Source organism: Zootermopsis nevadensis, unplaced genomic scaffold (assembly GCF_977971745.1).
Source record: "Zootermopsis nevadensis isolate Lab colony 2312 unplaced genomic scaffold, Znev_1.0 Znev_ptg000020l, whole genome shotgun sequence".
In the NCBI taxonomy this organism is placed as follows: domain Eukaryota; kingdom Metazoa; phylum Arthropoda; class Insecta; order Blattodea; family Termopsidae; genus Zootermopsis; species Zootermopsis nevadensis.
Genome location: NW_028259152.1, coordinates 3398818 through 3423913, shown reverse-complemented (window position 1 = coordinate 3423913; position 25096 = coordinate 3398818). Strand labels below are relative to the sequence as shown.

At 36.3% G+C, this 25096-nt stretch overlaps 3 protein-coding genes and 1 long non-coding RNA gene across 7 annotated transcripts; 2 read left to right on the top strand and 2 right to left on the bottom strand.

Moving 5' to 3' along the window:
* Positions 1 to 206: 206 nt before the first annotated feature.
* On the bottom strand, positions 207 to 7373 carry LOC110826848 (WD repeat domain-containing protein 83). The gene is made up of 6 exons (XM_022057903.2): positions 7036 to 7373; positions 5714 to 5849; positions 3846 to 4047; positions 2729 to 2861; positions 1658 to 1766; positions 207 to 1079 (listed from the first exon to the last, which is right to left on the bottom strand). The coding sequence occupies exons 1-6, from the start codon at positions 7115 to 7117 to the stop codon at positions 827 to 829; spliced, it is 915 nt and encodes a 304-aa protein (XP_021913595.1). The 5' UTR covers positions 7118 to 7373; the 3' UTR covers positions 207 to 826.
* On the top strand, positions 7374 to 14720 carry ClpP (Caseinolytic protease proteolytic subunit). Of its 3 annotated transcripts, none has more exons than XM_022057906.2 (6): positions 7374 to 7519; positions 8710 to 8862; positions 10403 to 10494; positions 11970 to 12162; positions 12893 to 12998; positions 14090 to 14720. In XM_022057906.2, the coding sequence occupies exons 1-6, from the start codon at positions 7484 to 7486 to the stop codon at positions 14227 to 14229; spliced, it is 720 nt and encodes a 239-aa protein (XP_021913598.1). In that variant the 5' UTR covers positions 7374 to 7483; the 3' UTR covers positions 14230 to 14720. The 3 variants fall into 3 exon arrangements, with proteins under 3 accessions (XP_021913598.1, XP_021913601.1, XP_021913602.1); XM_022057909.2 differs by having other exon boundaries at positions 7376 to 7507; XM_022057910.2 differs by having other exon boundaries at positions 7422 to 7570.
* Positions 9598 to 11972, bottom strand: LOC147873262 (uncharacterized). Its single transcript, XR_015535991.1, has 2 exons — positions 11726 to 11972; positions 9598 to 11030 (listed from the first exon to the last, which is right to left on the bottom strand). It is a non-coding gene; the product is annotated as an uncharacterized LOC147873262 (long non-coding RNA).
* A 1359-nt stretch (positions 14721 to 16079) lies between the features above and the next one.
* lft (Limb expression 1 family member lowfat) lies at positions 16080 to 23219 on the top strand. Of its 2 annotated transcripts, XM_022057904.2 has the most exons (5): positions 16080 to 16428; positions 16910 to 16942; positions 18197 to 18360; positions 19052 to 19192; positions 19484 to 23219. In XM_022057904.2, exons 1-5 carry the CDS (start codon positions 16347 to 16349, stop codon positions 19892 to 19894), a joined length of 831 nt encoding a protein of 276 aa, XP_021913596.1. In that variant the 5' UTR covers positions 16080 to 16346; the 3' UTR covers positions 19895 to 23219. The 2 variants fall into 2 exon arrangements, with proteins under 2 accessions (XP_021913596.1, XP_021913597.1); XM_022057905.2 differs by lacking the exon at positions 16910 to 16942 and having other exon boundaries at positions 16081 to 16428.
* Positions 23220 to 25096: the final 1877 nt, after the last annotated feature.

Here is a 25096-nt window from a genome sequence, read left to right as displayed (position 1 = left end):
AATTTAGTCAAGAAGAATGAGATGGGTGGGGCAAGAGGTGTGCACCGGGTATTAGTTGGGAAGAGACCGCTGGGGAGACCTAGACATAGATGGGAGGATAATCTCAGGAGGGATCTATGGGAGATAGGAGTTGAAGGAGACTGGATTTTGTTGGCCCAGGACGGTCCGGTGGAGGGCATTGGTGAATTCGGTGATGAACCTTCGGGTTCTGTAAGCCATTTAATTAGTTATTTATTTTTATGTAGAATTGTTATATAACATAAGAATCTGTGAATTATTATTATTATGTGTACTTATTTATAGGGTAAATAGTAAGCCATCTAGTTAGTTAGTCTAAGTGCACATGATATTTACATTTTCCTTTCACAGTAGGTACCCAGACATCTAACTGGTGCAATATCTGAATGGCTAGTTCACTAAGAAAATAATGTCAAAGGGATTATCAGACAGCAATACTTAAAGACATGACACAACAATAAGAAGCATAACAATTGAACATTTGATAATATATAATCACTACCTTTGGAAGTGACATATATATTTGAGATATTTGGGGTCCATCTGATGATAACTCATCTTAGTACACAGTAGACAAACAATGCATGAAGATGTTCATCAGTCATTGTTAATATAATAACTGTAAATGAATGAAAATCAATTGGGCATATGTTAACTCCTACCCTGCCATAAATCTTACATTGTTCAATTCATGAAGTACACCTGAAAAATATCTTCAGTTAGACTAAGAAGAGCAAAGCCTTAGTTTCCTGAGTAAAACAAAAACATCCCATTTTGTACTGTGGAATTTGAATACAGTGACGACAAATTAAAGTTCCTCATCTGGCATGCCCCACAACTTGACACTGCCACGGGATGCAGACACCAGGAATAGCTGAGAGGGGTGTGAACTCAGTGAGTGCACAATGTGTCCCTTATCATGTGTCAGTCTTGCAGTGACTGTCCCCTGCACCAGGTCCCAGCACCAAATGTCTCCATCTATAGAGCCAGATAAAACGTGGTGATCTCGGTTGTCCACACAACTCTCCATGCAGAAGTCACCCGTGTGGTGTCCAGAATATCTGTATCAAAAAGTAACACTCAGACTAAATAAATTTATAAATTAATATCAAACAAAACATTTTCACTTATACAAATTAATTTTATCATTTCTTAAAAGGACTCAAAAGTCTTGTCTTAAGCAAAACCAACGTAAAAGTGAATTTAGATATTTATTTTTCTACCAAATAAACAACCACTCATGGGAAGGGGGGGGGGGGGATTATCTGCCAATTCAGACAGGCAGGTGTAGGTATATCATTTCTGAATCAGCTGTATCAGAATGCCTACTGGGTACTGTAAGCATATAAATTTCCACTCATATCTGACCTCTGTACATTTAAATGCAACTGTACTAACATGTCAATTTATTCTCCTGTGTAACATTTTTAAAATGTACTTAAACCACTAACATTTTCTGAGCAGTCTTGTCAGTTTAATCCATATACAAAACGTAGAAACAGGTATGAAGAATTTGATAAAAACAAAGTCAACCTGTACAGTAGTTATATTGTTTGTAATAAAATTAATATTATCAGCATATTTCAACTGGCCCCACTTCCAGTAACAGAAAATTTCTTGCTTTATCAATATAACTCACTCTCCCAGCAAGTCTCCACTTGCTTTGTCCAGCAGCCGCACCATGTTGTCGGCACTGCTCACAACCAGACACTGTCCATCACGTGTTATACTCACATATGTCACTGCATCTGAAATATGCCATCCACATAACAATTGATATACTCCCTTGATACAGCACATATTAAGGATCTGAAGGGTAATATATTAAGGTGATTTCTATCTTTGTATTTATGCCTTCTCATTTTATTAGCATAATTAATCTGTAGTTTTACATTATAAGTAATAATTTTATGAATACAAAGCATAAAACTTGTTAAAACAAAAGGAAGCCAAATAACCTTGAATTTAAGTACATGTTAACAAATCTTTCAGTAAAATAAACACTCGAAATATGATATTTTATGTTAGAATAGAAAATATTTGTATGTCACACAGTACGAAAATGTAAGGTCTCCAAGGTTTAAAATGGAGAGATTTTGATATTCATCTATCAGTACATCATACAAAACTACAGCAGAGAACAGAACTGTTGCCAATATGTCCCAGAAGCATGTGAAAGCTATCAGAGGTTGTGGGACCACTGTGGCCCAAAACTGGAACAGCTGTATGTTCCAGTATGCTGTAAAAATTCATGAAGGGTAAAAGTGTTTTATGTGGCAAAAAATGTGCACAACCACTAATTTGACACCCACTTCACATCACTGGAGACTCTTTATTTCCACCATGTAATGTTCATACAATTCAAATCAGTTCTAAAATATTAACTTGTACATTACATGTTTTGGTGGCTTCTTATTTCAATTTGTTTACTTTCATTTCTGCTTTAATTGTTCTCTAGTCTCAGATCATGTAAGTGTAGGTCCAATCCTACCTCATAAAATTTACATTCCATAACAAAATACAACTGAGGGTGTATTAGATATTATAATGGCCCAGCAGGATGTAGAAACATGGTTCAACAGTTCACTTCTTTGTTTTCATAACAATGCACTAATGGTGGTTCCCTATACAGACAAATACTAATGTGGGATGGGAGACTAATGTGAACAGGCTACTAGATTACAAAAACATTTCTTCAATGTGTTAATACCTCCTATGAAGTCGGAGAATAATCTGTTTGCTCTGATGTCATAACGTCGCACCTTGCAATCCAGTGATCCTGTCACAATCTCATGATCAGTTACCGCAACAGATGTGATACCATCCTTTGCATCTCGCATCACCTATCAGTGACATAAGAACATATATACTGAGCAGATCACTGCAAGGACTGAAGGAGGATTGACATTAATATCCAGAGAAACATCTTGTGTGACTTACAGTTAGAAAGCCCCTGGTTAGTCTAAGTCCCAAGCATCACAACTGGTACCATTTACCAGGAAAGTTCTTTAAATAACTACCATTTGTGCTCCCATCCTTATTCAAAAGTATCACATATTCACATAGAATACATAATTGATTTGTTAATATTTAAAAGGTAAAGATGTTTGTGGGATCTTGCCATGTATCATCAGGCTCAAGGCAGGGAATTTCTTGACCAAAATGAGCAACTGTCATTTTCTCAAGGAATTATTCAACATACATGCAAACTGCAACTGGAAAGTTGTAGAATAGTTAATGTCATGTTATTTTGAATTGTTTCCAGTGACTGACTATGCAGACAGTTGTTGGTATGGCTCAACAGTAACAGTAATAAGTCTATGACTAGACAACCAAGGTTTGATTCCTGGCATAGGCAGTGATTATCTTCAATATCACACTGACTCTGGGGCTCACCCAACCTCCTATTCAAGGTGAATTGGAGACTCTTTCCCACAGGTAAAGTGGCTGAGCATGAAGCTCATCACTTACCTCTGTCTAATGTCAAGGCTGACTTCATGGTGTGGTGTTTAATTAAGCACAGAAATGAGTCACCTTCCTCTCAAAGGATAGTATGTAACAACATGCCAATCCGTTCCCTCCTTCTCTCCTCCACATCTCCCCAAACCAGCCATTCAGTCATCCTACTATGTCATCAAACACAGCCCCTACTCTTTGACACAATATCATCAACTAATTTAAAAAGTCCACATCTGTGAACCTGAGGTTCTTCTTAAATCCTCATTTTGTCATTTGTTCATCATTATTTTCACCCAACAATCTTTAATTATTTTCAAAATTACTTCAGCCAAATGTTGTGGTTTCAAGCAACCAATCATATCCCATACCTGGATAGGTCTGACGTTTCGACTGCGCACATCCCAGCACATGATTGTGTTATCCTGTGAGCCTGACACAGCTACTGTTGACTCTTCATTATACCGCACAGAAGTGATACGTGCAGCATGTCCACGCAATCTGCGCAGTGGTGTACCCGAGCTTACATCCCACAATATCACCGACTTGTCTTGTCCACATGATACAATCTGACTGTCATGTCAAATGAATGGCACAGTTAATAACCATATTGGGAAGATACTGTTACCTTACATTATTACAAGATTCAGTGAAAGGGGTAAAAAACAGTCATGATTTTGATGGAAGTACAACATGTAATATTAACTGAAAAATACAGGTGAGACACTTGTTATTTAATGAGGCTGCATCAATTGTTCAGGGTACAGAAAGTGAATAATGCATAGTCACAAGGTCCCATGTAACTTCTTTCTGTCAGTTGTGGTTAACAGACCAGAAATCTGCCTAATGGATACTTGATGTAACCTGTTCAAATATATTGTTTTCTGACTAAAATGTCTTGTTTCACACAAGAATAAAGTGCATAATAATTCTTCCCATAATGCAAATGTGTTTTAGTTCTGTTGAACTAATTAATTGTTAGTCAATATCCTGCCATACAGTTTACATATCAATTACATTTGTTAAAATTCCTTACCAACACGTTTAAAGATGCGAAATGTTGTCTATAATGCCTATATTTTGTATATGTTCCATGAACTGTGTTTTATGGACAATATTATATATTTTAAACACATGGCCAAGGAACTGTAACAAGTGAAACAGACATAAAATGGCAAGGCATGAACTGTGGATGGTTCACTGGAACAGAACACGTACACAATACGGAAACAAAATCATAATAAAATGCTGATTAAATAATTATATTAAATTTATTTCTCAAGAATCACACAAATGTTACTGTTTTCAGCTATACAGAACTGATACCAAAATATAGAGAAGTAAAAACAATAAAAACTTGCTAGAAAATAAAATATATAATTATCCCAAAAGCAGATAAAGCGAACGAAGAATAAGGGAAAGTGGAAGTACATGGTGAGGATAGTGAAAAATAAAGGGAAGATCTTACTACAAAACCTGCATGGTCACTGAAACACACTTAGTACAAGAGAACCAATGCTTTTGCTTCCTCTTTATGTTGTTATTGATCTTATTTTCCTAATGAGTAAAAGGTCTAATGGGGTAGGACATACATATGGTTCCAAAGCTGCTGAACTCTCATGAACATGATTGTACTTTCTGTGCACACACATAAAAAACTAGATTTAAATCGCACAGCATATGTAAGATTAAATATAGTATAATACAGTAAATCCTCAGTGTTAGATATCTCTTAGGTCATGTAACAAATAAAATAAGACCTAAGCAGAATACATGAAAACTTGCAAATAGCAGGTGGACAATTAGCAATAAGCTATGAATTGCATATTCAGCTTGCTAGATAAGTGTATCTCTACATTTATGCTATGTTGTCTATACACACAAGTAACTTTACCTTTTTAGTTTATAAATAAATAGCTCTTAACATTGTTTTAAAATGTGTGTTTAATGGGCTAAGTGTAATTGTAGAAAGTTACTAGGGAAAATATGAAGCAGCAAGAAAGCTTTATGAGATTTGAGGTACTCATAGCAGTGAAGATATTGACATTGATTTCCTGGGTTGTAATGCCATGTGGACTTGCAGACAGATACCACTGTTTCAGAGAAACACTCAGTCCTGTATATGGAGACAGTTAAGATTCTTTGAAACAAAGTATCTACCTGCAAGTCCTCATGGACTTTGCTTCATCATTCTGATTCAAAGAGATAATAACAACACTAGTCAAATCACAAGATGCACCTGTTGTCACACGAACTGCATGCATCTAGCACCTCATCTGCATGTCCACTGTATGTCTTCAGTAGAAGTGCTTTATGTGGATTCCATAGCTTAAGCTTCTTGTCTGCACCACATGTTAAGCAGTAGGAGCCATCAACTGGAACACATAAACTGGGTGCAATATGATCACTCTACTTTAAAAATCATGAAATGAAAAAGAAAAGCAGTCAAACATGCCAAGTAATGTAAATCTGAGAGCATCAATGACATATTGTGCTTCTTCTCAAATAGTATCACAATGAAACAAAACTTTCAGTACTGGTTTAATATTAGGATACTTCAGCTTTTTCATAGTCTAGCCAACATTACAGATTTTAAAATAAAAATAATGCCAAGTCTACCACTGAATCTGGGATCACTCATACCAACAAAGATATATGACATTGTACAAATTATAATGCATTTAACTGACTGCTGTTAGTGTGCCAAATCATATTAAAAATAAGCACTGGGAAGCTTAATGATGAAAAACATGTTAAGTCATACAATTTATTAATTAACACACAGTATTAACTTTCTCTGGCTATTTGCTACTTTGTGTACTGGACTGTTTCCCTGTCATCATGATAAATAAATGCTGGATTGATGAATGGGATAGTTTACACAAAGTGCTATGCATTTTGTTGCACATGTACAGAAAATTTATAACAAGGACTGGAAAACAGATGGAACTTTGAGTATACTGGTAGGAGCTTCACTGATGTAGTATGGCATAGTATAGGAAGAGTAATCACATCCACAATACTCTCTGCTCTTTCTACATTATAATAGTTATTTCTTCATATTATGACAAACAAGTGAAGTATGTGAGTAGTTGCTCATATCAACAACATGATGTATGGCTGCTTCAGTCAAAATAAAATTAACTGACAGTTGAAACCATGTGTCTCATATATTCTTTTCATGCAATCAAATTTATGTGATGTTGATTGTTTATACATTACTTAGTTAGGTATACACAACTGTTTATAAGCTTAGTATAACCTTAGAACATGGTGACCAATTGCAATAAAGCCGGTACCCTTACATGCAGGCTAAATCCAAATTCAGTGTCAGGTAGTGTCCGTTTGAATAGTGTTACACCTAGCAAATGCAATAAAATTTGTGACAGGTGTACATGGTCATCACATTGTACAGTTGTTCCCTGGGGCTTTAACGTTCGAAATCCTACACAGTTACAAACTCAGACGAAGAAAATCTAGAGCATGAAGAAGACACATACAGCTCTAAACCTTTCCTACGTCTCCTGTACTCATCAAACATGTGGCAGACGTGAAACTCACCATTAAATCTGACCGCCCTTACAGCGCCCTGCTTGGAATCTAAGGTTTTTAAGCACTTTAAATTAAACTCCACATTTTCCATGATAATCAACAGCCGAATACACACGTTTAGTAGGTTAGGTTTACAGCCACCGAATTGCGGACTATAGCGCTACCCATGACCAACAGCACTCTTCACGGAAACTATTATCACAACAACGCAAATACCTCAAGCCAATAAAGGCATTTATTCTGTTTTGTTCAAAATTTAAAATATGCTCGGAATTGCAGCTTTCTCCTTCCTGTTCCCGGGACCATTTCATCTCCCCCCCACTACTCAAACGCTCGGCCACCCAAATGACATGCCCTGGTCGAAGATTATGGTTTAGAACATAGATTCTTTGAAAACAGTTTTCGTTGTGACTGAAACTGGTGGAGTTTGTAGAGGGTCTTACAGGTGTAAATAGAAATGTGGCGAAAAACAATTAGATATGTAAGCCGTTTGGTACGTTATTTCGTCATGACTACTCACTGTTCGAATTTTGCATATACTTAGGTAAATTGAAGTTCCTACATGTACTGTAAATTTGTTATGAAATGTGAGAAATCAGGAAGGCGAACAGTTTGACTTTTGGTAGTAGCTATGTTCATAAAACGTATTTCACATTTTTGTGCTCTACCACGCAAGTTGATATTAAAATGTTAGGAAGACTTTCGCTCTGCGGGTTAGGTTATGTGAACTTCGTATGTATTTCTCTCTCTCTGTCTATGGTGCAGGATATTCTTTGCAAAGTCGATTGTTACCCGGCTTGTAAAATAATAGCCTGCCCACATTCTTTATGGAACCCGAAGGTTCATCACCGTGTTCACAAAAACCGCCACTGGACTCTATCCTGAGCTAGCTGCATCCAATATGTTCCATCTATTCTGACTTCCCTAAGGTCCATCTTAATGACATCCTCCCACCTATGCCAAGGTCTTCTCAGTGGTATCCTCCCTTCAGGCCCTTCAATCAGTACCCATGTTGCATGCCCTACCCACAACATCCTCCCCAATTTAATCACCCTAATAATATCAGGTGAGAAGTACAGGCATTGAATATCATCATAATGCAATTTTCTCCATGATTTGTCTTCCCCCCTTTTAGGTCCATATATATTCCTCAATACCCTATTCTCAGAAACCCTCAATCCATGTTTCTCCTTCAAAGTCAGAGACAAAGTTTTGCACCCTCACAGCACAACTGGCAAAATTACACTTTTGTGTATTTTAACCTATAGTACTTTGATATGAGATGGGAGGACAGAATATTTTTGGCTGAATGATAGTAGGCATTCCCAGAATTGAATCTGCTCTTGATTTTGTCATGAATGTCATTCTGACTTGTTAGTGTCATTCCCATGTGCTTGAATTTCATATGTTTTTTGTGGGTGTTTTAATTAGCAGGTTAGATTATGTGAGACTAGACTTGAGTAGCCTTAGGATGGTAGTGAATGCTGGAGAGCTCATCCCTTAGCTCAAAGGTAGCAGTCCTTTTGCTGAATATCAATAACAAAATATGTAAAAGTAATTAGAAACATTTATAAACAAGTTCTGATGAAATTATAACAGGTATTAGAACTCATGCATCAAATTGTTATAAGGAGCTGTAACATTAGATACATTATTGGATTGAAGTACATGTTTTGTTTGTAGCACTGCAGCCACCATATGCAGCAAATACATACAAGTCTGACACATAGACAACCATTAGTTCCAATTGTAATTGAACAGACAGGAAGAGGAGAACGTGCATATGATATTTACTCACGTCTGCTTAAGGAACGCATCATCTGTGTCATGGGACCAGTGAGTTGGCTTGCGATGTTTTGTATTTTATTCAGACCATTTAGCTTTAGAACAGTTACAGAATGTGCTCTTTGTGGTTGTTGCACCACATAGTATTTTGGCTGTATGCCAAGATTTCATACAGCCAAAATACTACACAACAAATAACTTGGAAGTTGAAAGTGACTGTTTTCTGGGAAGTTGTGCTCTGCAGCCTGATAAACGTTTACCATTCTTTCAGAGGTGCTTATTACCCTCATTGCCCTGATGATGAAGGCAGCAAGCATCTCTGAAATTTTGGTAAACTTCTACCCGGCTGCACAACTCAACTTCCCAGGAAACAGTCATCTTCATACTTGCGACTGTGATCCTGAAATCTCAACTCAGAAGACTACAATCTAAATTCATATTGTCATGAAAACCTGAAATTCTTTATAATTGTTATCATGAGTTATTTAAATTCTGCTTTCACTGTGGAATCTTAATTTAAATAGAACCAGATTACTGTATGACTAATCTTTGTCATTTCAGTCTAACAGTAGGTTTAATCAATTCTTCTCGGGCTACCAGCCATGTCTGGTGGTTTAATGGAGAAAACATCAATGTTTTGAGAACCATCTTTGTCCTCGTCCTCAGGGTAAGTACCTGACATGGCTGGTAACTCAAGAAGAATTCATTATACCTAGTCGCCATGAAAGCTTCAGATCATACTAACAGTAGGTTACCACTAAATATTGCAAATGCCAACAAAAGTAATTCACTTTCAAAGTTTGAATTTTATTTACTAATTGCTTGGCTTCATTGATTCTTACATTATATTAACAATGCTGTATCAACTGTTTAGGTTATATGGCATTTAATGTTATATTACCTAGGCCAACACAGTGACGTGGATTGTGTAGTGGTGTTGCTTTGTATGTAGTCATCCCAACATTGTTGGATATTTTTTTAATACGGTTTGAATTGTCAAATGTTAATTTTATCTGTTTTTAATGGTGTATCATGTCAAGCTCTTGTGAGTACAGTAATAAACCTATGGGTTTTGTGAAAGATGGTGATTTTCTTGACTCTCTCAGCACACTGTTAGCTTCTCAAGAAGTGTGCTCCGTGGAATTAGTGATATGTAATTTGTTTATATTGAGAGACAACATGCTATGTTGACATGTCCATTTTCAAAGATATGGTTTGTATACAAGTATTAAGCTTACACAGAAGTATATTTTCTTACAAAGTTGGGAAGTTTTATGTCTGCTTCTTTAGTTTGTAGATATTACATGGTATTATTTTTACTGCATGAATACCATAATTATTATAGTTTGCATGTTATGCTGTAATGGAAATGGAGGCCATTTTTAGATGGTCTTACAGCCACAGTAGATAATTTCCACTTTCAACCAAAAATGTGACATATCAAGTGTCATACTGGATTATTGTATTTCTCTGGCATTTCATTTGCCCTCTATAAAACTGTAATTAGAATTATTTTGTAAAGAATTTGTTTAAGGCTTTACACAAGAGTTGTTATAATTTCAGTTACTATTAATGCATTGTATTCTTGTAGATCTCAGATGACCTGTCATCACTTGTGGTAGCACAGTTGTTGTTTCTGCAGTCAGAAAGCAGCAAGAAGCCTGTCCACATGTATATCAACAGGTAAGTTGTTTATATAGTGTAGAAGACTAAGTACTAGAAATTAAGAAAATAATATCCCATAATGGATGTGCATTTCCTAAACCTCAGTAGCATTGTTTTATGTTTCTTTATGATTGTACACACTTGTCCCATCCCATAAAATGACTGTGAGAAAAGATACCTAGTCTATATTGTTTATGAGAAACAGTGAAACTTCTGGGTCATATTTGAACCACCCTTGTATGTTTCAATTTTAAGAGTGTGTCAAAGTTCTTGTACTCCAGTTACTCAGGAGCTGTCATTTTTGAGCTCTGTCTTTCTCAGGAATCCTTTCCTGAGTACATTTACCTCTTTTTTAGGAAAGAGTAACAGTTGGCAGTTACTGTAGTTCTATTTGGCAGGAAATCAACATGAATAACTCCAGTATGCTCTAGAAGAGTCACTGAAGCTCAACTCTTGACTTGGGTGATTGCTTGCTTGGGGATGGTGTGATGTGCTCAGGTTTTGTCACAAGTTGCAGCCCTTTCAGAGACGTCATTACCCTTGTCCCAGTTGTACTGCAACATACAACACATGACTTTCTGACAGTTCTTTGTGTTCATATTCAGGTGGTTTGGCACTCCTCTGTCACATTTTTTATCCCAAAACACTATTGAATAGTTTCTGTAGTCATTCATTCACATATAGTGGTTTGCTAACTTAAGTTTGTAGTAAAAATAAATGATAAATTTATACATTTGGTGAGGGTTTTATTGTGTGTTCAGTTCCTTTATTAAGGAGTTTTTGTTGCAGAACACATCCAAATACATTCTTTTGTTTTCTTTGTTGAAATATTAGTGTTGCCAGATAAATACTCTTTGAAACACCAATGTTCTCTGGATTTGAACAGTCTTTTATAAACCTTATAAGACAGGGCTCCATAAGAGCCATTGGCAGGTGCATTTTTAGCATTGACCTGAATGCATCAGCCATTTAATAAACAAATTATCATTTTCATAAATGCCATGTGTAAAGTTCAGAAAGAAAATTGAATAATATATTAAGCATGCTGCCAAACTATTGACATGTGGATTTTGTTAAGTGTCTATTAGATTTAATTAGTGTTTTTGCAGCCGTGATGACACTGATTTATAAATATATTTAATGAATTAATCCAAATTTCAGTTTGTAAATAAGCATCACTTTTATTGTAGTTGGTGCAAATCTTCACTTGATTTTCACTACATACTGTTTCAGATAAGGTAAATACTACCTTATCATAATACATCAGGCCAGACCATTATCATTTACAGTTGGCATCAAAGGGTGATGTTTGCAGGTCTCATAGTAACTGATGGTTATCACTTCTGCTCCCTTCTCCTCACTCACACTGGCTCACCAAGTTCCAAGCTTGCACACTTATGCAGGTATCTATACCTAATCCCACTACTCAACTATCAGTTTAGGTTGAATGGCAATTGCAAATTGATAGAGCTGATGATATGGTGTTTTGGCAGCCCTGGAGGTAGTGTCACAGCAGGACTGGGTATCTATGACACAATGCAGTACATTCTTCCTCCCATTGCTACATGGTGTGTTGGTCAGGCATGCAGCATGGCAAGTCTGTTGTTGGCAGCTGGTGCCCCTGGAATGAGACATGCACTCCCGAATGCACGCATCATGATTCACCAGCCATCTGGTGGTGTACAGGTGAGCACTCATCATTGATTATTATCTTATTTGATAGTGTTGGTCAGTTTCTTGAAAGAATACTTTTTGACTGAGCAAAATAATGATAAAAAATATGTTGCTTGTGTTGTATGAGTACAATGGACAGTGATAATTGCTACAAATGTCTGATGTACTGAGTATGTCAGATGGTACTGGGGTCTTGATATAGACCAGTGGTATTCAACCTGGGGTACGCATACCCCCGGGGATACGCGAAGACATCTTAGGGGGGGTATGTGAAATTTTAAAAAAATATATATTATTTTATGATAAACACTGAATAATCAGTAATGTAATTTATTTAATTTATTTTAGATGGTAATTATATACTATGTATAACTTGAATTATACACCAACAACTTTGGGGGTACAGAGTTGAAGAGAAATTATATCTGGGGGCAAGCAAACAAAAAAAGGTTGAATACCACTGATATAGACCATTAGTTATGGAATTTCTTAGGAAAGAGTATTGTTTTCAGCCAGTCACTGTAGCAGTCATTGACTAAATTACAGCTAGCTTCAGTCTTTTACTGTAAGAGAAGGCAATTATAAATGTGTGTTAACTTGAATAATTTGATGTATTGTCATGAATGTATCAGACAAAGTAGGTTACAACAGGTAAGCATTTCTTATTTTCCTATTATTAAAAGAAATACCTTACAAAGATCAATTTTTATGTCTTCAGCTTTGTTTCATGTTTTGTTGATAGGGTCAAGCAACAGACATCCAGATACAGGCTGAGGAGATCATCAAGCTGAAGCGGCAGATTAATGGGTTGTACGTGAAGCACACAGGGTTACCACTTGACAAGATAGGTTTGTGAGACTTTATACTATACCATGAGTATGGAATATAAAACTGCAAAGATACATGTCCAGTTAGATTTCTCTTAATGTTGAAATAAACTGGAACATGTAATGAACCCTCAAGTTTCTTAAAAGCAGAAAATTTCTTGATCAGTTTAGTTACTGATACCTTTTTAAGGAAGATGTCTATCATCAAGTTGGTTAAGTGAAAAAAAATCAGTTGAGTTTAGTATCTGAACAGCTGCTAGCTGTCTGTGGAAATATGATATTGTAAGGGTCATTCCATTAATTGTCTACTTGAATATGTAACAACAGCAGGCAGGTAATATGGCTGTAGTATATTTCATGCACACACCTGTCTAGTGAGTTGGCTGACTATACTTTGGAACCAACCATCAAAATTACCATTCCTGCATAATTATATGCTAATTAATAATGTAATGGTAAAGAAATTAAATTATATACTGAATACTAGTTTTCATATGCAATTAAAATTGAATGGAAGGAAAATGAGAATACTGTGGTAGGTCTACATACTGTGCAACAAAAATAAAGTGCCAAAAATCTGTCTGAAACCAGAAATGATGTAAGCATATAGCTGGGATCATATGTCAAATAATTTGTGAACTTATATTTGTCGGTTGTGGGCTTTTCTCTACCTTCCGTTAATTACTATTATTTTTGTCTGATACCTATTACGCAAAGACACCAACATGTCTGCCTAATTTTAAGAAAAAACATAAATTAATTAATGTTTATGAACTGTCTGAGACATCTTAAAACCTTGCCAGTGTTATTGGTGTCCTTCAAAGTGTAAACAATTTTGTTTGTATGCATGATTTATATGTCTGAGACATGTCACCAATTCCCATTGCAAAATGGAGGTGTAAACTCTACTTTGCTTGGCCTTTCATATTTATTGGTAGACAAGTCAGTAGAATACAGGGAGAGCATTGATGCAAATATTACATTAGCAATTTTAACTTTAGTGCCATTTCACTGTATTATGAAAAAACATGCTCAAGATAAACTTTATCTCATGTTTACAGTTGTAGGAGAGAATATTTGTATGTAATATTGTGATTGTGTTGTGTTTGCAGAATCCAGCATGGAGCGGGACAAGTTCATGTCTCCAGTTGATGCAAAAGAGTTTGGCATCATAGACAAGATACTGGACCACCCTCCCAAACATGGGGAAAATGTTGAAAGCAATGAGCAATGTAGTGTGGCGAGCAACTAGACATGCAGTGGAATATGACTGAATTTAAAATTACCTTAAGTTTCCACTTCATGCAGGAATTCCCCCATTTACATTTGTTGATGTGTACACATTCTTTAGTTTCTTTGGTTTAACATGTTAGTTAACATTACTATGGAGCTTACATGTACAATGTCTGCTTTTAGCAGTTTGCTAGGTAGATCCTACTATTTCTTTTGTTACAATACCTGTAATTGGGTAGGTACCACATAAAATCAAGGGTTTGGAAATTCAAGAAAGGAAAGTTGTATTTATAACAGGATGTAATAATCTTCTTTTTTTGCTGCTTGTACAATTTTAGTGTTGTTCAAAATTTTGTTCCATAACTTTAAAATGTGTGTGTGGATGTGCTGTACACAGAAATGAAACATTCTAAACATTGTTTTCTACATGTTTAAGGGAAGCATCCTATTGTGTCTTAAAACTTTGCATACCGTGTAGTGTATTAGAATATAGAGTGAACAAACCAACAACTATTAACTCAATAATGGACACTATTGCCATAAGCATTTCGACCTCAAGAGGTCATCATCAGTGGCATCAGGGAAATTAATACATATAGTCAAATGGTTCGAGCAAATTTCATAATTAAAATAAAAGGTAATTGACAAGATGACTGCACTAGATGCATCTAGTGCAATCATCTTGTCATCTTCTATTTTAATATAAGTGAAACCACTGGTAAAGGACCACATAAGCAATGTTCTTTTTCAACAGGTGTCCTTGTGTAAGTGCAGGAATTTGGTGAGTAGTGTTATACTGTATGATTAATTGAACCCCTGCAAACCAAGTCCACATAAACTCTTTTTTACTGAAGTAACAGGAAGTACAAGTATTGGTGGTCGGTAATTGTTAGGGTGATTAAATCGAGGAGGATGAGGTGGCCAGGACATATAGAGGAGGGGTATGTACAGGGTACTGGTTCAGAGGCCTGAAGGGAGGAGACCACTGGGAAGACCTAGGCCTAGGTAGGATAACGTTAAGATGGACCTTAGGGAGATAGGAATCGATGGAGTGAACTAGATGCTTTTAGCTCAGGTTAGGGTTCAGTTGTGAGCTTTTGTGAACACGGTGATGAATCTTCGGGTTCCGCAAAGAAAGTGGGCTATTTTTTGGCAAGCCGAGTATACAATCGATTTTTCAAACAATTATCTGCACAATAGAGTGGGCGAGTGTTGTGGGTAAAACTTCCACATAGTCCAAACTGTACTTCGTACGACCACCGACAGATAGCAGCACGACTTTTTCGGCTTAAATATGAGATGAACAGACATGACCTGGCCTGTTGGATGATTTTCGCTTATGCTAAAGCATTAACAAATTCTAAAAACATCTTAAACTTCGAATTAATGTGCCTAGATCGTGTTGTTAAACACGAATAAAATCTGACATAGTCTCATTAGATGAAATAATTAGGATATTTACTCTGACTGTATTCGTCATGTAGATGTTTCATCCACCTTTAACCAATATATCTTTCGGTCTTCATTTCGTAGCTTGGGAAACGTAATTACATTGTAGGATTGGAGGTTATTTTATTTAAGAAGGCTGGATCAACTATCGGAGGTATGACGTGTCGTAAATAGATTCCTAAATCTTGGATTAAATTATATTGGGTTAGACGCATTGTATGGAAATAAAATAAGTGAATCATGCTTTATTAACAGTTTGGTTATATGTCATTAAATCGAATGAACTGTCAATGTAGCATATCATAAATAACAATTATGGAAATGTGTAATAACATCTTGTTCCCACACCTTCGTACTTCGTAGCTTGCTTTCGAGGCTATAGGCTTGGCTAGTCCGGGAGGAGGGGGGGGGCACATGCTAAGTAATCGCGTCCGGTGTCAGCTATGTACACGATCGACGACGGGCTGGGAGGGACGGAATCTAAGGGGGAAGGACCTTCCTAGTCTTTTTTTAGTTGTGTTCTATTGCACTGCTTCTGTGACTGGCTGCTGCCTACCGTCTGCGTGGCGGTGAGTCAGTTGTCAGCCGGTTCGTCGAGACAATGCACGCATGATATCTGTGCATGTTATGTAGTAGCCCAGTTTTATTCTCGATGTTCACCATGTTGCTCTAAACAAAGGGTTCAACATGATGGTGCTATCAGACTTGCCGTGGGTGCGCCCGTCCTCTGCCCATTCTGAGTACCAACAGGACGACTTCTCAATGAGAGGTGAGTAAAAGGTCATCCGTCCCCTCCCCCCTACTTCTGCTGTATCAAAGGAAGAAAAACATCAGAAGATGCATTGTGTAATCCACCAGATATTTGGCACATTATTTGAGGACGGCATATATGTGGAGTTCATATGATTATCACAAAGCTGTCAGAAAGTGCATAAGACAAACCGAACAGTTGCAATGACATCTCTTTGTGCACATTTGTGGTTGCAACAAGGGATGGTCTCCTTGTAAAGAGTGTGTAGGTGTTGCCAGATGTACTAGTTCTATTATGATAATGCAAGGATATTGTGTGTTGGGTTATTTTTTCTGCGGAATTCGTCTGTACGGTCCACTTTTGGTAGAATACAAAGAATGATTAATTCTTGAAGAAGGCAAAATTGGCATGTAGAATGAATGCCTGAAAAAATGACGTTATCAATTTCTTTACCGTCTTGATTACGAATGCAGTTTGCTACACATTACTTTCATTTCAGAGCCCGGAAGGTGCCATGGAAAGTCTACTGAAGGTAAAGAGTTCGCCAGGAAAATATAGTAACGCTAATAAATTTAGATGACCTATACTTGTAAGGCGTGTAGACATTTAGGGAAGTGTCGGGAAATTCATTTCAAAGTTCTCTTTAGTTTTGAACTATCAGTTCAGTTTAGTGATCATGCTGCTGTTACAAGTTTTGACCCCAAAACAACTTTTGTACTCCATATATGTTGTTTAGGCCATGCCCTAGCTCTAGCAGCTAGACTCTGGCTTCACACCACAGAGACTCTAGTTAATTTCATGTGAAATCTGGCTCTGCAGCTAGTAATTTGGAAGTTACTGAGGACTGTTGCTTTCAAGGGATGCCACCTTTGGTTCCTGACTGCTTTTGTAGTAAAGCTAGAACATGAGTTGCTGAAGTCACACTTATTACTCTGTATACTAAAACCACTAGATAATTTGGTCCTATATCCTGTTGTGATGTCTTTGCATGGGTTCTGTGAACAAATTAGAAGAAATAGAATATGGATAATTAGAATTTTGTAAAATGGTGCAGATTCCTGAATGTAATTCAGTTTCTGTATGATTGCCTAATTCAAGTATACGTCATGAATATAAGTCGTTATGCATACACTTATGTTCATCATTCACTTGATAATTAGATGGAATTGAAGATGTGTACTCACATTCATATTGTGATGATAGTGATGAAATTGTTGGAGCTTTCAAGAAGAAAGAATATCAGAATTTAATAATATTTCCTGTTTTATTTGTGTGATGAGATTTTTTAATTTTGTCTGTTCTGATTAAATAGATTTTATTAAATTTTACAGATGTTTATGTACTTAATTGTTTTCCTTACATCATACATTGCAAATGCTGGAATTGGTGCTTTCTTCCATGTCCTTTACTATTCATTCACTAATCACCCTATCATTCAATGCTGTTGGAAACATCATTAATTAAACCACAAATAAATAAATGTAAAAGAACTTAATATCTGAATAAAAATTTACTTGGATATTATCCATCGTCTAGTAATAAAACGTAAAAAACGTAAAACGACGTTTCGGAGATGGGGCTCTATCTCCGTCTTCAGGTTCCTACTCAGTTGGGCCCACTAGATAGAGCTAATCCCTATCTCCGGATATATATATATATATATTGTTTCTGTCCTTTTTTAATCCAAGATGCCATTTTTATGTGATGTGTGGATCAGACCCTAACATAAAACATGGAATTCATGCTAAGTCGACAGTATACAGACATTATAATTGCTGTGTTTCAGTTAATGTTGTGGAGGCTCTGCAGGAATTCTGGCAGATGAAACAGGCACGTGGGGCAGACTTGAGAAATGGTGCTCTGGTTATATATGAATCTGTTCCATCATCCAGCCCTCCATACATCTGCTATGTTACACTGCCAGGTGGATCCTGTTTTGGGAGTTTTCAGGTGAAGACTGGGACACGATTTTGTGTATTCCTGTTTCATTTCTTTAACAACATGGCTGCTTTCTGATATGGTTTTACTTATAGACAGGCTTGCACAAACCGTGAGCACCAGGTTACCGTGGAACTTAGAATTTTGTGCATATAATTCTCATGTTTATTATTATGTAATGTTTTTAATTTTGCACCATATAGTTCTGATTCCATCATGGTGGTAGTTCAGTGTTTGTGAATAAATTTACATGAATGTACTGGCTTCTAGTTTTTGGAGGTGGCTCTTAAATTTATGGGATATTTGTGTGCAGGACTGGACATTGATTCATTATATATTTTATAAAGGGAAAATATGTGTAATGATGTGACAAGGTATGTTTACTTGTTTCTTGATACTGTCATCCATTGGCATTGCTACAACAGAACTCCATATGCATTTCTTTTTCCGACTTTCATGTCCAGACTACCACAACAGCTCAGGCAATGTTAGGGGTCTCATTTTTACATGTATCATTACTACAGTTCTGATTGATCTAATCATTGTGTATTTCTTATTGGTATGATCAGTCATACTTCTGTTGCAGTAGATAGCTAAACCAAAAGAATGTGCAATATTACTGTACCATTGCGTTAATAAAGGACAATTTGATGGGAACTGCCTTGTTGCTTATACTGTGACATCAATCACTTTCTGCTTACAGAATTGTCCAACAAAGGCAGAGGCTCGACGCAGTGCTGCCAAGATTGCCCTAATGAATTCTGTGTTTAATGAACATCCATCCAGACAGATATCTGACGAGTTCATCGAAAAGGCTGTAACTGAGGCCAGAGCATCATTCAAAGTAAATGAAATCATTGCTGTTATTCACCTTTAAATTGATGAACTGGTATATTGGTTTTCCTGGGTTGATCCATTGGTGAAGAGATGTTAAAATTTCACATATGAGAGTGTTTCATATATTAATGCTTTCAAATCAGTGTGTTGTACCATGTAATGGTCATACTGTAGGTGTGTGGTTTTGCAGTTTACTGCCAGTCAGCAGCTTTGCCTGTCTTTGAATGTGTATTCCAAATAGTGAAAAACCATCAGAAACATAGTGTTGAGAATCATTTTAAATGATTTGTTTTTGCAGGGAGAGCTTGAAGAGGCAGACAACCCAAAGACAGGTATTGGAGCGTTCCGCTTCATGCTGGAGGCAAACAAGGGTCGCACAATGTTGGAGTTCCAAGAGCTGATGACTGTTTTCCAACTGTTGCACTGGAATGGTAGCCTGAAGGCCATGCGGGAGCGCCAGTGCTCGCGCCAGGAGGTGGTGGCACACTATTCAAACCGTGCGCTGGACGATGACATGCGCTCTCAGATGGCATTAGACTGGATTGCGCGTGAGCAGGAGAATGCAGGGGCTCTTGGTAGAGAACTTGGACAAGCAGAACGAGAGCTGGAGGCAGCACGTCTGGCTGGGAGAGAACTCCGGTTTCCAAAGGAGAAGAAGGATATCTTGATGCTAGCACACACGCAAGTCAGTGGTGCATTCCTCAGCTGATCATCATGCATACATGCCAAACACATACCCCAGTGCTTTCAGAGGCCTATATTACTCACGCCAGTGGTTCCCAGCTGTCCGCAATTCTAGTTGTGTTGCTCAGTGGGAAACAAGTGAGGTTTAAACTTGAATGTGAGTCACATACAGGTATAATATGCATGATTCCTGTTCCTGTTCCATATCTTTCTTTCTTCTGAATGCCTTAGTAAATAACACAAGTCCTACTGCTATCAACTAAAATCACACACACAAGAGAAAATTGTCAGTGAAAAAAGAAATGCATTTCAGTTTCTCTATCCAATGTTTTCATTATTAATACTACAAGGTTTACCAGAGAAAACTTTTATGAAATAAAAGTAATTTGTTGTATAATTCATGTACAGGAAATAATGTTAGTTTTGAATTTTGGGAGAGATCCAACATGCTGCATTAAAAGAACTTCATTGGAATAACAAGTGTCATCAGTGTTTTTTTTTTAGCATGGCATATTAATTTTCTTTAAGTAATGACACCTTTTCATTTAAACATTACATGCTTTAATCAGTACTGTAGAATTATACTGAATTCCTCTTCTTCTATGGCTCTGGTCCGTATTCGGCCCATGGCCTCCTCAATTCTCCTCTTCCATTTGGTCCTCTTGTTAGGTCCAAAACATCTTCCTTTTCAAGGTTGTTAGCCTTGCCACCAACCCCCAACCTGGAGGACCAGGGTACCTGTCTTAGTCTCACCTCTCCCCCTGACCCTGGCAGTTTGTCAGTCATAATAAAACACGCAGTAGAAATTTTTCCTTAGGAGACTGAAGATCATACTTTTCAGTGTCTTGGGTGCTGTGGTAAGAAGTCTGTGTTGGGAACCACAGGGCACATAATTTTGCTTTATTATGTAGGGACGCTCGAGTGGACATATTGATGCTAGTCCCGCTGTGCTGTTGCCGCTTCACATTAACACAAGCTTGGAGTAGGGTGTTGGTGTGTATCATATCTAACAGACATTGCTTGTTATTGTTGAATGTTTATATATAATATACAAGACGATTATTATTACTACTATGGTCTTATCTTTTCTACTAGTACTACAACCATTTTAATAAACTCTTTTGTACAATTACCATCATTAGTTTTACTATCATTATTATGAGTTTTGTCTTCATAATGTGATTGAAGTGTGGAATAGAGGCACTAAGGAAGCCAGGGAAATAGAATTTTCCTTTATTTACTGATTTAATTCACACTCATTTTGATTATTAACATAAAAATGTAAAGCACTACTTTTATATTCCTTGATCAGTTTATGCATATGAACTATACTGGCTTATACAACAGCGTAATCCAATAATGGTACCATAGTTGAGTGAAGAAACCAAACATTTACTGATATTCTTATTTTTGATTATGTATTCTTTATAGTTTGGCTAAAATGATACGAAACGTATTTCTTAAAGGGCTCTAGTGATATATTAATTGTTAGACTTTTAAAAGTATTAGGCTTTTTGTCGTTATTTATGTTCCATCTCTTATACTTAGTGTGTTCCTAAAGTAATAAATAAATTGAAATTTAGACAACAGGTTCTCTCCTGATTGCTCTTGAGCTATTATTCACAGTTATTTTAGTTATTAGTATATGTGTAATTTTGTTAATTTTCTTTGCAGACCTTATATAATAGTTTCATTTGTATTTTTATTCAAGTTAATTGAAATATTTCTAAATTATCTGACTTACCTTCTGTGGATTGAATTTCATATTTCACCATGAAGTTAGCATTTCTAAGGTACAAAAGATAAAATTAAGTTTTTTGTGTGTCTGCATGTCTGTAATTTGTTTTTTTAATTTACTTTTAACTTGATGAAGGTGTAACATTTCAACTCTGCTGGAGTTTCATGCTATAGTGTTGTTAGTTGAACACACCCAGTATTTAGCCTTAGCTTGTGGACATGTCACAGCAAATCATTGTTTTTATATATGTAGTCCAAAAAGAAAATTGTGACCAATGTTCAGTGATTGATTTCTTCACATGGCAATGAACTCCTTGTTATGTACATGAATGTTCATGTTTCAAGTGTATAAATTACTCGAGGATTTTTTTTGTAATAGTGACATTTTAATTAGAATAGTTAGCCCATCTTTATCCTTCTGCACCCCAGATAGCCTGCCCTAAGAAATAAATTTTTCACATCTCTTTTAACAGCTACTTATAAAGATAGGGTTGATATTATAAAGTAAATTATGTATTTATGCTTTTTCATTAGGATGTGCTTCTTTTATGTAACCATGTTAAACATTTGTTTTATGTATCTAAATGTGATTGTAATTGTTAACTGATATTCCTCATGTGTGACTTATGGAAAAATACTTTCTCTGGATGTCACTTCCAGCTTAAACACTTCACTAAACCACATGCTGTTCAGGACTCGGCTTTGCGACTGTAAAAGCAGAGGAAATGTGGGTGAACTGTGATTGGCTCACATTCCTTACAGGTTCACAAGGCTGAGTCACAAACAGCAGTATCACAACATTAGTCACAGATTGCACCATGATTCACCTCAAGTAATCCTTTGCATTGTTGTAAAGTACACTTGTGGTGGCCATGGCCAGTTGGGTGAGAGGAGAGCTTACAGCCACACTTATGAATGTGAATGGGTTAATAATAAAAATGAAGCAGCCTTCACCAGTAACCGTAAAGCCATAAAGATGAACATTTTTGTCTTTGTGGCCTGTGTTGAAATTTTGGTGAGTACATATTCGTGGTTTTTATGGTTATTGTTAGAATTATTATTTTTACTTTTGGTCATAACTACTACCAACATCTGCTGTCTCTAGTGTATATGTTATATTTGTTTTCACACATTTATATACATTTATTTTACTTCTAGTGTTATACTATGGTATAGTGGAAACTCACACATACACAGTTTATCCATTAGCTAGCTTGTGATATCAGGACTGTTTGCTGCATGGTCACAATCAAAATGGTCATGTTTGAACTGTGTTACATAATGACTAAGTTTCAGGCTTGTAGGTATCATATAAGTATGTCCTAAAATAATTCATACCAGTCCCTTTTTAAGTATATCTTGTTCTTCATTGGTCATTTTTATGGTGTGTCCCATTTTGAAATCAGCAAGTCCTTTTTATTTCTTGTATATTTGTAGTACATCTTGTGTGCACAAAATCAAAAGAGTTCACATGGCACATGGCTGCAGTCAGTGAGAACCATTATGGGGGATATTCTTGTACATAGCTATTTCTTGCTGTGAATGCACTGATCTCGTAATTCTTCAGTGATTGGCTCGATGTTCTTTATTTAATTAAAATATCTTTGTACCAATTGCATTTAAAATATTTTAATTTTCCAGTACCTAACCACAAGTCCTTTTCCTGATGTTTAGTCATTGTCACCACCGCATCATTTGCAAATTGTTTAAAAGATAAGGAATATGATGGCATATTAGAACTTGAAATTTGTGCTATTTTTCTACTGATTTTATAACTTTCTACATATCATGGTACAGTAAACCGAGACATAATAAGTTATGGGAAGATTTCATGATGCCTGTTACCTTTAAAATGGTTCCATTTATACAAGGCGGCTAGCACAAAATATAAATTAAAAATGACATACTTTGATGATTTTGTACATAATTTCCACATTTGTAAATTTCTACAAATTGATAGTTGTCAAACAAAACTGTTTCAGATGTTATTGAATTCATTCTATCCATGAAACTAGTTGGCTTATTAAAATTTGTTTAACAAAACCTGTAGTAATGTACATGGAAATAAATATTGCCTGATGCATTTCCTATTCAAATGGTTTGAAATCAGGAGATGCTTTATCACATTTATCTTCAACAAATGGGTCAGAACAGAAGTACTATTAGATACTAAAGTAGTTCATATACAAGTAAATACAGTGTAAACTGTACATGTTTCATCACCAGACTATAGGACAAAATCACAATATAAAGACATCTAATGAACTTTTAAAAATGTAATAAAGTATTTTGAAATGACACTAAGAAATTAGAATTGTATTCATAAAGAAATTAAGAGCAGATTTACTGGTCAGATATATTAAAATATACTTAGGGAAACTTGTGGTTTTATGGATCATACTCCTGTATTGGAACCTATAGGTTGTTGGCAAAGACAAAATCTGACACAAGTGGTGAAAATTATTTCACCAGATCGAAGTTTGTTTTTATGTAACTGATTATTCAACCTTATGTACAATGTGTGGGTTGTTTGTCTTTTGGGTATAATCTAGGTGGTCACCAACATTTTGGAGACACGGATGTGGGATTGTTACATAGGAAGAGGGAGGTAAAGGAAATGAGGAGAAGAAAGGCCCTGAAAAAGTTATTTCCATGGAAGACCATAAAAGGTTCAACTACACTAAAATGGATTACAGGCAGAAGAAAACCAAGTGAATGTGCATGCTGAGTGGGAAGATGCGAAGGGTGGCCAATGGGAATGAGGAAAAATTGAAGAGGAAAGGTCCTGAAAAGGGCCACTCCCCCTTGACTGCACTTCTACTTAGTTCTGCTCTGCTCATGTCCAATTAACGATTGGCCTTTCTTAAAATTAGCACAATTTAGAACTTTCTTGAAGTCATGCCTATTCAGGGCTTTTATTGCTCTGTTTCTATTCAGTACCATTTGCCATCCTTTCCTGGCACTCATTTCAGCATGCACTTCCACTCAGTTAGTGAGCCATACAAGGGTCTTGCACATTGCTCCTTTTCCTAGGAAGTTGCCATTTTTAAGGCCTTTATATTTCCATTCCTATTGACCACCCTTCTCTAAAGAACTTACCCACATTCTAACCTGAAATACTTCTACCTTGAAGATGGAGACAACAGGTTCCTCCAAAACTAAAACTGCTGATAAGACTAAATGGCATCATAAACCAGAAGACCACAAACTATATATATTTTTAGTGCCATGAAATCCTCAAATCTCATCTTGTATATCATAATCCAAGAACTTTGTATAACTATTTATCAGTTTTTCTAATCTCTTGCTGTGTTACCAATAAGATTTAAATAATCATATAATTGGCTATCCTGATTTTCATTTGAATTATTAAAGAAACTGCTTGTTCCCTAATATGTTATTTCTACAATGTCTAGTATACTCCCAAAGAAATGTATAAGAAACTTCCTCACTGATAGACAGGGTAAACCACTCACTTGGCTGGTTACCA